Genomic DNA, 13,978 nt, shown 5'->3' with positions numbered 1-13,978 from the left:
CGCTGAAAACATTGTTTGTTTTAAATAAATGTCACTAATATTAAGTCCCAGGTGATAAGATTAGTATTAAATCCTCTTCCTTGAGGGAGAGTGTGCTTCCGTCTTCATGATGAAGAATGCAGTTTCGTGTGTCCCTTTTGGCCCCAGCTGCCAGGACACTGAGGGACAGACATAAGGCTCCATTCTAACACTTTTGCCCTCTTTGTTCTTTATTTACAACTTCCACTTTATTACCTTGCTTGTGTAATTGCTGCCGTGATAAACCACTGTAAACAATTTTTGGAAAGATATATTATTGAGTGATCGTTCACTAGAACATTCTAGCACAGGCAAGAGTGAAATAAGCATAAGCCGGACAGTATTCACTCTTCTAAGAATTCCTGTAACTGAGAACCAAATTATATACACCGCCTCCCAGAGGGAAATGCTGACCCGAAGAAAAAGGCAGAAGGTTATTTGATTCGTGGTGGGAGAATTTCAGGGCAGAAGGTTATTTGACTCGTGGTGGTGTGAAGGGGATTTCCGTCACTCAACAGAACACCATCATTTAAACATAACTTTGGAGTATAGAAAATGGTTACCAAGAACAAGAGATTTTTTTTTTCAGATAATGGATCAAGGAGGCAGGACCTCTGTCATATTGAAACAACAACCACAACAAACACCACCTGGGGTGCAGGGATCATTCACTAGGCTGTTAGGGGCCATTGTACCTATGGTGGCAATATGATTATTTGTGAGCATCTCCTGGCCCCGGGGCATTGGATCAAGAACATAATAGGAAATAGGAAGGAGGACAGGAATGTATTTGGTGTCCTGGCCCTTACATGGTTACTTCTTGAATGATGATCCATTCCCAGACTTGATACCTTTAACATTCCCTTCTACCTCCTCCACCCACTAAAATACCAACCAAGAAGAAGAGATGAAACTGTGAACCATTTGACTCATCTGACATTTTAGTGTATTACAAATGATAAATCATGAGAAAAAATGCTTTAGCATGCCTAAAAATACTGGGGGCAACCTTCAATATTTACAAACCATTGTTAGTTGCCATTTTTATTGTCTTGCATTTTTATGGAGCAGCTTGATATCTGCATTAGAGTTCCCATGATTACAGTATCCTTAGCTTGTTCAAGGTGAGTGTGCTATTTGTTCTCTCAGCCTAAAAGACAGATCAGCTCTTGCAGCATGTAAATAGGGGAGTCCAAATACCTTGCACCAGCACACATGGTGAAACACATAACTAGTATTACAATACAAAAGGTGATACTGCTTTGTATGTAAGGTAAAATGAAGTACCATTTCCTTAGTGTTCAGACTGAAGTATTGATTAAAATCTATCTAATTAAATCCAGACTTAAATATTCTGCTTTGGGGGCCCCTGGGTGGCTCAGTCGTTAAGCGTGTGCCTTTGGCTCAGGTCATGATCCTAGGGTTCTGGGATCGAGCCCCGCATTGGGCTCCCTGCTCGGCGGGAAGCCTGCTTCTCCCTCTCCCGCTCCCCCTGCTTGTGTTCCCTCTCTCGCTGTGTCTCTCTGTCAAATAAACAAAATCTTAAAAAAAAAAAAATCTGATTTGTGCCTTGATACATCAAGTTCTCAACTGGAGGAAGATTTTGCAAATGAACACATATATCATCGATGCTGTTACTTTTATGCCATAAATGGGCTCCGATAGGTTAGTGAAGTCACACTTCTATTCTTTTGTGGACTGTTAACACCTGCCTTCGCTGTCCACCCATCTGCTTTGCTAGCAGACAATGATGCTAGACAAGCAAGACCTCAAAGCAGCCTAATCAACCTGCCTAACTCACAGCTGCATGTGTGATAGAGAGACAGGTTTTCCAGGAATTCTGACATGTTTTCCCATTTGTAGGTAGATCTTGTGTATACTGCTCACATTATGGTTAACTCTTTTTTTTTTTTTGGCATGGAATGCAGAGATTAATTATAGTCCAGGCCTGGTAAAAAATAATCACAGATTCATAATTAGCAAATTTTGAGTGAATTATATATCATTAGATTTTTAAAACATTCTACCCACTTGCTTATTTCTAGGTTGGCTTTATAGGAACAAATGTATTTATATATTAAGATTATAGTAAATATACCAATGATTTTCTATTAATCAAGTACATTATTTTAATCATAATATTATATTGATTTTTAAATTTTTTCTGTTCCCTTTAGAAGTCAATCCAAGAAGAAAAACGAAGACCAAGAAAAGATAGGTAAATTATTATTTCTAGATTTCAGTGTCATCTGAATATAATTATATAAATAATAATTGTATAAATATATATATTTATATAAGTAAATATATATAAATAAATTATATAAATATAATTCCAGATGTTCAAATTATGATTGAAAACCACCTTTTTAAAAAAAATCATCTATTTTATGTGGATAGATTTGGAAAGTAGCATCCTCTCAATACATTTATTTATATTATAAATATATGCTTTATATGTAATTTAGAAGGTCATCTTGCCTATTAGAAATATATTGAGCTAGCATAGTATAAGGCATACATTAAGAACTCAAATAGTTTATGAATGCATTGTATTGTCCCAGTACAGAATTTGCTTTTCTTTGTCCATTGATATGCTTTTGATCGGACAATTTGAACACGCTTGTGTCCATGAACTTTCTTTCCCCAAACTCCTTTGTTTTTTGTTCTTCAACCCGTGCTAAATCTCACTCCTTATAATGTTTATGGGTTTGTCGGGAAATAAGGTTTGTGTAGCCTGTAGGTGTGGCAACTGAGGCTCACACTATTCCCCTTTTCCTGGAACATTTCAGCCCACCAATACTTTCCTATGTTAACGTTATACCACTATTGCAATTAACTGACTTCCAGAGAGTGCTAAAAACAATCAAGGGTTCTTCTATTAAGCACCAGTGGACACTGAGCTCTTGACTTACGTATCAGTGGCATTCTGAAAGTTCATTTGTAAATTGGGTTCTGTAACTCAAAAAGCACTTTTCCCCAGAAACACTGTAACACTTGGTCGTCTTCCAGGCCTCTATCTGTTTACCTCATATGAAGTCCCCTCACAGTACAGGTACTGAGCACCACAGGAACCAGAGCGAGTGTGAGTAAATCCAAGAATTAAGATGGTCACAGACACACCCCTGTGTGTATATTATGTGCAGGAATTAAAACTTAGCACAGAAATTAGCCCACTAAAGGCCAACCATAAGGAGAGGACAGAAGGTAACCTATGAGGGAAGTAAGGTAAGATCATGAAACTTTGTGTGCATCAGTGTACTTAACGGATGGCTGAGAAAATCGGAAAATGCTTTGTGTTGGCACATAAAGGTCAGTTTTTCTCATATGGCCCAAGGGTCAGTTGTGAACCCTGTCCTAGACTGGCCAGACGGGAACTTTGTAATCACTAGCTCTACTAGTTTTGTGCCTCGATGTATGAGATGAAGTCAGGAAAAACTGCTCCAGCAGCTAATGTTCTCATAAAGGTGAGAGATGAGTGTTTTGTTTTTCTTTTTAACTTATGGCGCATACTGTTTCATGCATTCCAAGACTCCTCTTGTTTCTATTGACATGTAAGTGTTACCTTTAAATTATACAAGGTAAAGGAGGAAAACCAGTATCCTATGTTTTAGTAAAGTAGATTGAAACTATGATGTGTTTATGTGTTTATTTACAGTCGGGGAAAATTATTAGACCTGGAAGATTTCTACTATAAGGAATTTTTGCCCAGTCTTTCTGTATCAAAGGAACATAACTCTAGTTTAAGAGAAGGAAGACAACAGGGAGAACACCAGCATCAATGTTTTAATGCTAACGAAAGGTAATAAGCTACCTCCTATAGAACAGCATTTTCCACATTTTACTCCCAGTTCTATTTCTAAAGCACTGTCATTGTGTTTGGACTATAACAAAATATTCTCACTGACTATTTCCTCTTAAGATGATGTGTTGTTTAAAAGTAAACTCAGGGATTATGGTAGGGTATTCAGACAACCCAGTTTCATACCTGTTTTCTTGGTGTCATTGTTAATAGCACCCTCTTTTAAAAGTAACTCACTTTGGGGGCGCCTGGATGGCTCTTGATTTCGGCTCAGGTGATGATCTCATGGGTTGTGATATCAAGCCCCCCACACACACCCACCACCCCCTCCCCCATGGCGGGTTCGGGGCTCAGCTGGAAATCTGCTTCAAGATTCTCTCCCTCTGCACCTCCCCCAACTTGCAGGCATGTGCACGCGTGCTCTCTCTCAAATAAATAAATAAATCTTTAAAAAAAATTTTTTTTTAATTTAAGAAATACCTCACTTTGGATGATAAATTATATGGTCATACTGATTACAAGCAATAAACTGTATCCAAAATCTGTGTTTAAGTTCTAACCAATGTAATCTTAAACACTTATTGGCTTCTCAGTTATGCTGTGTGATTTCTCAGAACCCATGACATCAGACCAAAATAATATCTGGAAGAAAGATTCATATGGAAATATGTGGGGTTTGGGGGGATTTTTTAAAGATTTTATTTATTTATTTGAGAGAGAGAACGAGTGGTGGGGAGGGGCAGAGGGAGAGAGAAAGAGTGAAGCAGACTCCTTGCTGAGCAGGAAGCCTGATGTGGGGCTCAATCTCAGGACCCAGCGATCATGACCTGAGTTGAAGGCAGACACTCAACTGACTGAGCCACCCAGGCGCCCCAAGATACGTGTTTTAGATTTGATTTCTCAGTTCGCCACTAACTTTGTTTAACACTAAGTATCTTAAACCATTTGTAGCTTACTTACTACTTTGGGAATTTTTCCCCCCAAAAAAACTCTTTGTGAATTTGAGGGCACATTCTTTGAATTTGAATTCTTTGAAATCAAAGGCACAAAATAAAATGGAAACCTGATATACAAGAAATGGGAGTAACGACAGGCAACAGAAAGCTATTCTTCCAAAATCCTAAGTGAACATCTGTCAGCCTCGGGCACTCACAGCCCTCACTGTCTCTTACACAGTATGACCTGGTGGTTAAGAGAAGAGGCTTTAGAGTCAGTCAGTTTTAAATTTGGATCCTGATTCTGCCACTTGGTAGTTGAGGGACCTTGCTCATGTTACCAGACCTCTCTAAGCCTGTTTCCACATCTGGAAATGTTTCACTAAGAACTACCTCGCTACGTTGTCAAAGAGATCAAGTGAAATGATGTATGTGAAGCACTTAACAGCAGATGTGGCATAGGGGAGAGGTTCCATAGACGGTGGCTCTTTTCATCTAGAATCTACTTGATTTCCACCCCTTGTCTCCAAAAGAAGATACGTTTCTTCCATCTTGAGATCAAGAACTGTAACATATTGGTGGAGCTTAGATGTTCTAGTCTAGTCACAGGGTTCTACACAGGAAAATAGCAAGTGCCAGAAAGATTAAGTGACTTACACCAAGTCACACATTGAGTTAGTGAACTAAAAATCCAAGGTTTTTCACTTCCTGCTCAAATTGCTTTCCATGACTTACCTGCTTCCCATTTTAACAACCCAATCTGCATCCTCTCTAGTATATTCTTTCTCCCCTTCCCCCAACCACAGACACACATGTGCTGTAAAAGCATTATATCCCTGAAATACTGCCTGGGGTTCCAGTGGTATCTGTGGACGTGCACTTAGTATTCACTAGAATGAGAATGCTAGAAGCTAGCTTTGGCTGAGTGATTCCTTTGGGCTGGACGCTATGCTGTTCACCCATTTAATCCTTATAGCAACCTTGTGAGGCAGTTCCTCTTACTGCCCCATTTTATAGATGAGGAAGCTAAGTCAACAACATTTAATAACTGCAAAGTCACCTAGATAAGAAGTGAGGGAGTCAGAATTCGAACACAGACCTTTTTGAGTTTAGAGTCAACGACTTGAACCACTACTCTTTATTGCCTCCCCATGCAAAGACCTGTGCTGGGTGCTTGAGGAAGGAGAGGCCACAACGGCGCACACAGAGTCATCCGTATCGCCAAAGAGCTTGACTCTAGAGAGAAAGTAAATGATCGAACAAAGCTAAACAAGGTAACTCCAAGAGGGGATTTTTCTAAGCCAAGGAAGGCTAAAGAGTCAAAACTACAAATGCCCTAAGTAAACCTTGATGGCATCCTGGATTTAAATAGAAAACAGGTGATGTAATGAGCGCTGGGTGTTGTGTGCAACTGATGAATCACTGAATTCTACCTCTAAAATTAATTAGTTAATTAATTAATAAAATAGAAAACAAAAGAAACAGAAAAACAGCTCTAAAAGACATTTAGGGACAATTAGAGAAACTTGGCATCAAACTGTATGTTGGAAGATATTATTGCAAAAAGAATATATATATAATTATTATATACATTAAATTATTATATGACAAATGTATATCTTATTATATATAAGTGAATTGTTTTATATATTTATAAGTAAACATATTATTCTGATAACATTTTACATACTATATATACACCCCTGTGTGTATATCATGTGCAGGAATTAAAACTTAGCACAGAAATTAGCACATACACACCAGTACGAATGTCACCCAGGAAGGTGTGAGTAGGTCTGGGAATCAGGGACCACAGCAGTGATGAAGTTGAGTGTTTCATGGATTTTAAATGAGTAAAAGTAGTAGCAGGTAGTGATTAGAGAATGTCATTAGAAGATAACAAAACTGGGGTGCCTGGGTGGCTCAGTTGGTTAAGCGACTGCCTTCAGCTCAGGGATCGAGCCCCACATCGGGCTCCCTGCTCCGCGGGGAGTCTGCTTCTCCCTCTCCCACTCCCCCTGTGTGTGTTCCCTCTCTCGCTGTGTCTCTCTCTGTCAAATAAATAAAATCTTTAAAAAAAAAAGATAACAAAACTGATGTCTCCCTCATCTCCTCCTAAGGTGAGTCTTAGTTGGCTCTCTGTTGAGCAATACTGAGAAAGGTGGGGTTTTTAAGGCATGGCCAGATTTTAATTATGACAAGGAGATATAGGCAGGATGGTAAGGAAAAAAAATAAAATGGAACAAGAGTGCCTTGGCTAGGGGATAGGAAAATCATGAAGGAAGTATCAGCAGAAAAGAGACAAAGGGATACAATGGGGAAAGTATGAGATCTGAGTGATGTGGACATGGATTTGAATCCTCACTCCACACCTCACTTGCTCTATCAAGTAGAACCAGTCTGTTTCCTCATCTGCAGATCGAGGCTAAGGAGAACCTCAGGTCTTGCCATGCTGTCCTTGGAATTCAAGATAATGTGTGTGGTGTAACTGGCAGAGGGTTGATACTCAATATTCTCATAATAACAGAAATCAGCTGAATAGGTAATGAGAATTCAAGTCAGTTAATCCGAAGAGAATGATCACCTGCCCCATAGATGCCCATGATGATGCTACCCAAAGACCTTCCCTGTCAAGTATCCACTGAGCTCAAAATGCCCTAAAGATCTTCCCAATGTGTCTTTTTTTAAATTCCCTATTCAGAATGGACCAGAATAAGGGCATATTCATCTGTAAGCAAAAGTCAAGCCCTCTCCTTTCATTATTTTCACTGCTTTGCGTATACTTTCAATGACCCTGCCCTTTTCTCCCTCAGTTATAATCAATTGGCAAACCCCAGTGCTGGGTAAACCCAACTTTCTACCCAATCCATTCCATAAACCCAACTTTCTGCCCAATCCTCATACCTGCACCTACAAGCTGTACATGGCTATAGAAAAACACAACCAAATTTCACTCAAGCTATATGAGCACAGACCTGAGCCCTTGCAGTTATTTTGTCATACTTTATTTCCCCAAAATTCCACTGTCCCACTGTCCAAGTCCACTCTGTCAAGACCCCTTCCTCTCTCTCAAACCTTCAAAATCCCCCCACTTTCACCTTCTTTCCTGTTTTAATGAGAAAATATAGAGAACAGACACATACTCCCGCCGCCAAATCTACCACTTACCCATAGACTTCCCTCAGCTTACTACAGATGACTGTCCTACCTAAGGCCAGACCTTCCTGTTGTGCACTGAATCCAGGTCCTTCCCTCTGCTCGAGAACATTGTCCTGCAGTTATCCCCCTCTCTTTTCTGCATCTTGAATGTTTGTCCTCTTTACTGCATCATTTCTGACAATCTGTGAACATGATGCAATTGGACCCATCGTAAAAAACACCCTTGACTCAATCCCCCTTCCAAACCCCGTGTTCCTGCTCTTCGTGATAGCGAAGGGATTACACGAGAGCGATCCTTCCTTCTCAGTGTTCTTGCTTCCCATTCTCTCATGGGCCACTGTCCTCAGCATTCCCTCCCCACCACGCCACTGAAACTGCCCCTACCAAGGTCACAAATGACCTCGGTTCTGTCATATCCCATGATCTGTTCTCCACCCTTTTCTTCATTGGCCTGACATTTTCTTCATTGGCCTCCAGGCAGTACTTCCCTTGATTTGCCTCCTACCTCACTGGCTGCTCCTTCTCACTCTCCTTTGCTGATACCTCCTCATTTCATGGATCTCTTAACATTGTAGTGTCCCAGTCCTTTGCTTTATCAACACATACTCTCTTGACCTTAAATATCATTTGTCTACTTAAAATTCCAAAACTGAAATCTCTAGCCTAGATTAGGATTTATACATCCAGCTGCCTATTCATTATCTTCTCTTGACTATCTAATAAATATCTCAAACTTTACAAAACCAAAACCAAAATATTTATCCCCCTCTCCCCAAAAAATATACTCTTCCTATAACCTTCCCCATCTCATTAAACGGTAACTCCACCCTTCCAGTTGTTTAAGCCAAAAACCTTGGAGACCTTCTTGATTCCTTTCATTTACAACCCACACCCAACGTGTCAGCAAACTCTTTCAGTTCTGCCTTCAAGTATGATGAAAACCTGATCAGTTCTTTCTTCTTCTACAAACCTCACCAAGCCACTCTCAGTCTGGCTGGGACTATTGCAATCTCTCATAACAGACCTCCTTACTTTACTTACTCAAGCAGCCAGATTCTTTTATGAACAATTCCTCCTCTCATATCCCTCCAACGTCTGTCTAGCTCTAAGTAAAATTCACATCCTTGCCATGGTCCCAAAGCGCTCAATTTTCTGCCACATTATCCCTTCATTCCTCCTGCTCTCAATCATTGCTATCCACCGCCCCCCCCCCCCCCCTTGCTTACTTCATTCAAGCCATGGTGGCCTCCTTGCTGTTGCTTGAACACAATACACATACTGTAGTCTTGGGGCCTTAATGCTGGTTGACCCATCATCCTGGAATGACCTCTCTTCCCTAAGAGATCTGCCTGCTCTCCCCTCCTCATCCCTTCAGGTCTCTTTTCAAATGTCACCTTATCAGAGAGGCCTTTCCTCGTCACCCTCAATGAAATTGCTTGTACAGGAAGACACACACACACACACACACACACACACACACACACACACACACACCCATCAGTCTTATCTCATTAGCCAGCCTTTTACTTGTCTGCATAGCACCTCTCACCACCTGGCATATTAAGGTTGTCTATGGTCCTCTCCCATACTAGGTTAAACTCCATGAGAGTGGGGACTTTTGTTCACCTTTAGCCTTCACTGATGGCTAATACTTAGTAGGTACCACATAAGTAAATGAATGCATCTATGTAGCTGCATAAGGGAGCATCTTTCTTCCCCAGGCAAGTTGCAGAATCTAAAGGTAAAGTTGGTAGACTTTCCCAGCGGTAGGTTCGGGAAAGGTGGCCCAGCAGCCTCCCTGAAATAGCTCAAAGGGCCCAGAGCTAACAGTGGTTGATCAGATTTGGGAGGAGGGCTTCGGAGAAACATTTGAGCAGTTTTAAAATGCAAAACGATGGTTGTCTATTTAGGCACTTTGAATTTTCCTGCTTGACCAAAATGTGTTTAAAAAAAAAATTACGGTGTTAAAACCTGCTGAGAAAATTATGCAGCTGCGTTTGGCCACTATCCTGATGTTTCGAATGTGTGGCTCTTAACTGCCTGCAGTTGGTCGGAGGTGGGAGGAGCGGAATCGCCTAACTGGGTGGGCGGGGCGGCGCGGGCGCCGCTCACTCTCGGGCCCTGGGTCTCGCTGCAGGTGCTGGGCGGAGGAGAACCAGGAGCAGGAGGAAGGCGACTCCGCAGCCAACCCCTACGACTACAGGAGGCTCCTGCGCAAAACCTCCCAGCGGCAGCGCCTCGTGCAGCAGGTGTAGTCCGGCTGTTCGGAGGGGCCATCCCATGGGAATGTGCGCGAGACTGCGGGGCTTTGCAGGGGCCAAGCGGGAGACCCTCGGAAGCTGGCACCACAGGGAGCTGAAGCCGCGGCCCTGACCTTGGCAGGGGCTGCCTGCAGCGCTCGCCCGAGTGCCTGGGCCAGCCTCTCGGAAGGCGGAGAAGTGAGATCTCTTCCGACGCCGCGTCTCCGCGCTCCAGCACCCTCCACTCCCAGCAGCCCGCCAGTCGGGGCATCCCTATCCCTGGCCCCCTGTGTATCTCCTTGTTAATTCATTTACAACTCCTGTAGACCCGACTGCACCTGAGCTCTCGCCGATCCCTCCCCTCTCATTTTGGATAACTTCAAAGATTTCTTTTTCCTTGGAAACGGCTCTCCCAGCCCCGCGGGACACTCGAGGGCCGAGCAAAACAAAGCTCGGGTGGGAGGAGAGGAGAGGGCGTGGGAAGCTTTGAAGATGAACTTCATCTCACACTCGCGCTTTCCCTTCCCGTGGTTATTGAGCTTATTAAATAAAGAAAGTGCCTTGGAAAGTCCGTGGCTTTCGGGGCTGGTCCCCCGATATTCCCCTTTAGGGCTGGACTCCTCCTGTCCAGCTGTGTAGGTGCAGGTGCCCAATCGGGGAGGGGGGGGCGACGGTGCCTGTTGGTTCCACCAGCGAACAATCCCGGCCTCCAATCATCCCAAACATACCATCTAAGTTAAAACCCAGGTCTTGCGACCCAATCATGGCCTCGGGACAAATCCCCAAATCCGCCCCGGCCCTCAGCGCGCGCACACACACCTTTAGCCCCGCCACTGAGCAAACTGTCAGTTTTTTTAGGTTCTCCTAGTCTGCAAATTTGAGGCAATCTCCTCGGCTTCGAATTTTGGCGTATTTAAGAGAGGGGAGGGCAATGGGTGGGCAGAGGTTTGCCTTTCTCAGTCGACTGCATCTTATTTTAAAACCTGGGTTGAGCTCTTCTGTGAAACTGACGCCGTCCGTGTCTACGCTGTCTGAAGAGCGTCAGGAAGGACGGCGAGGTGATTTCACGGACGACAGAATTGGGAGAAGGGTTTTGGGATGGGGCTTGTCCCTCCTGGTGGTGTACGTTGCACCTGCGGCCCGGAACCAGGAGACTTCGGGGAAATTTTGGAGGATCGAGTGAGGGCGGGTGAATGTTTGTTGAGCCTCTCGCGCACGAGATGTAAGGTGCTCTCCAACCCAAAATGTTGACGCCGAAAAGTCCCCCAGAGATGACTCGTACAACCTCTTCATTTTACAAATGAGACCCGCTCGAGGGGAAACCTCCCGCTGTGGCAGGGCCGAGCTCAGAGTTTAAGTGTGCACTATATAGGCGGTGCTCCTTCCCTGGGTTCTCTTTGCGGCCTCTGCTCGGGGTCACCCCCTTGGGGAACGACAGCTCGGTTGTGACGGGCTGCAGGCTGGGCCTAGCACAGGCACCAGTGAAACCAGCGCTGCGGGGCACGGTGCGCTGTCGAGGAGGCGAGAGATTCTGGAACCTGAGTCCCCATGCCCCAACCCACGCATCCACCCACTGCCAAGAGGCCCCCTGGGGGAAAAAGCTGAGCTCCGCTTTGCTGCCAGGCCTCTTCTTCAAGCTTCCGAAGTGGCCCCTGGCAACCCCGGGCCTTCGGTCGCTGGATTGGGAGGCAGTAGGTGCCCTCCCTAAACCCTCCACCCCCTTTTTAAGTGGGACTGGAAAAGGAAATCGCAAACGTTCGGTGAAAGATTTCAGTGTTTTTATTTTCCTTTTTTCTTTTGTATTTCTTTGTTTTCTCTCCCTCTTTCCATCTCCCTCTTTCTGTCCTTCGATATTTGAACACTGGGAAGACACAAGGGAAAACTCTTGGCAGACCTTCTTTGGGAGACCTGCAATGAGATCTTTGGATAATCCACAGACAAGAAATAGGTCAACCCAGGAAACCCGCCCAAGAGAGCAGCCCCTGGAGCATGGGTCTCTCCCTCCCCCTATTGAGGAAGAGGCAACCAAAGCTTATCCCCAGAGCGCTGGTCCACCTCCCCTTCCCATTTGGTGGCTGCCTCCTTTGTGAACTAATGACTGTAATTATTACCGCCCTGAGCTCTTTTGTTATCTTCAACGCCAAGCCCAGGAGTGGGGGGAGTGGGCTCTTTTTCCAAATCAAAGTCTTTATAAAGCAAATTGCCGTCTAGGGAGGGACCACGTTAAGGAAAGACAAATCAGATCCCTGAGTGCTGTGAAGTAGGGTGTGTTAAATAAAAAATGTAAATACCACCATTAGATTCAAAGTACTCCAGAGCTGCCGGATTTAATCGAGTTTAAACAGTGGGATTTTTAAGTCGCGTTTAAAAAAACTATGTTAAATCCAGGTGTGTGGTTTCTACCTTCCCTGTGTTTTAATCTGTTTCTTCCTTCGGGGATTTGTGAGTGTGTTTTAAACGCTCGTTTTAAAGAATCTTTATGTCTTCGACCACTTACTCATTGCAGAAAAGTTCTGCAACCCCAGCCTGCTGGGTTGAAGCAAAACATTTAGCAGGATTTGCGGTGGATTTAAACAAAGAACTGATCTCTCCGACTCGCATCTGCACTGCGGGAGCAAGAGCGGCGGAGCTGCCCTGCCCGCGCGCAGACGGCCCAGCCACGAAATCTTTACACCCTGGCGTTGTAAACCTGGGTCCCCTGAAACCAAGTGCGCCGGAGAAGGTGGCTACACTGAGGCCTGGGTCCATGCCCACCAAGCGCCCGCAGCCCTATGCAGGCTTCTCGACGCTGCCGGCTTTGCACGAAGTCTACGGCAGGACCTTGGCCAGCGCCCTTCCCCAACAAGACTCCCGGCTCGGGCACGTAAGAAGACAAAGCTTCGTGGAGAGACTTTACCAGGCCCCCGCGTGCCTGGGGACACAGGACTTGGGCTTGAATGCGGCCACCGAGGCCCCACGACGCCCTTCCTAAGCGAGGATCCAGGGGCGGTGGCGAAGACTGAAGATCCGTGGGTCTCTGCTTTGGCAGCAGCTTTGGTGACTTGATTCAGGAGGGCAAAGAAATAAGGGCTTGTGAACAGAGTGGAAATGAAAAACGCTCGCTCAAGGGAATGCACGCGGCGGAAGGGAAGACGCAGTCTTTCCCCACCAGGGTCTTCCTCAGCCTCTCTCTCTGAGATCCCAGGAGCCGCAAGGTGTACGTGACGCTGATCTCCGCTACCAAGGGAAAGCAACGCGAACTCAACCCGGCCCGAAAATCTCAGGGCGTGTTCCCTTTGTTTAACAGCTTTTAACGTACAGGATATTGTAAAAGAGTAGAGATTCTGACTTTCTCAGAAAAGAAGAAACCCCTTCCCACCAGGCCTCAGAAATAGTGATTCTCTCCGGCTCCACCACCCTCCTCCCGCTATCGTGAAGATTTTCGGGGGGAGGGGGGTCAGGAGATCATTGATTTGCGGCCCACTGACTCGAGGGGCCCAGCAGGCGATGCCTTCTTTCCGCCTTGAATTTGGAAAGCTCAGATTGCTTAGCTGGAAACTCTGTGCACGCCTCCCACGCACACATCGATTCAGGTCACGCGAAAGCAGCAAACCCTTCCACGCCTCCGCGGGCCAAGGTCGCTAAATGACCCGATCCCATGCCCCCTGAGCCGTCAATCCTGCCTGCTGATTCTAGTTGCTCTCCCTCGCCTCCCCGCCCCCCCAAGAAGTGTCCATTCGTTTTATTTTTTTTCCCCAGCCCGAGGTCCTCGGTGATAGGCTCCTTCATGGATTTTAATTGCCTCAATCAGCAGTCTTTCTCCCAGCCGTCAGTCAGATCCTGGA

The 13,978-nt window shown here is 44.8% G+C and overlaps 1 protein-coding gene across 4 annotated transcripts in view; it reads left to right on the top strand.

Moving 5' to 3' along the window:
* MYO3A (myosin IIIA) overlaps window positions 1-10,702 on the top strand; it is a 231,842-nt gene extending 221,140 nt beyond the window's left edge. For all 4 annotated transcript variants that reach the window (XM_035729263.1, XM_027593914.2, XM_027593918.2 and 1 more), the window contains 3 exons: window positions 2,196-2,236; window positions 3,677-3,820; window positions 10,052-10,702. In XM_035729263.1, the coding sequence (XP_035585156.1) occupies window positions 2,196-2,236; window positions 3,677-3,820; window positions 10,052-10,169 (303 nt within the window). In that variant the 3' untranslated portion in view covers window positions 10,170-10,702. The remainder of the gene's footprint in view (window positions 1-2,195; window positions 2,237-3,676; window positions 3,821-10,051) is intronic.
* Window positions 10,703-13,978: the final 3,276 nt, after the last annotated feature.

This window comes from Zalophus californianus, chromosome 9 (genome assembly GCF_009762305.2).
Source record: "Zalophus californianus isolate mZalCal1 chromosome 9, mZalCal1.pri.v2, whole genome shotgun sequence".
Classification (NCBI taxonomy): Eukaryota; Metazoa; Chordata; class Mammalia; order Carnivora; family Otariidae; genus Zalophus; species Zalophus californianus.
Note: the sequence above shows the minus strand (reverse complement) of the source record. Positions and strands in the feature narration are given on the sequence as shown.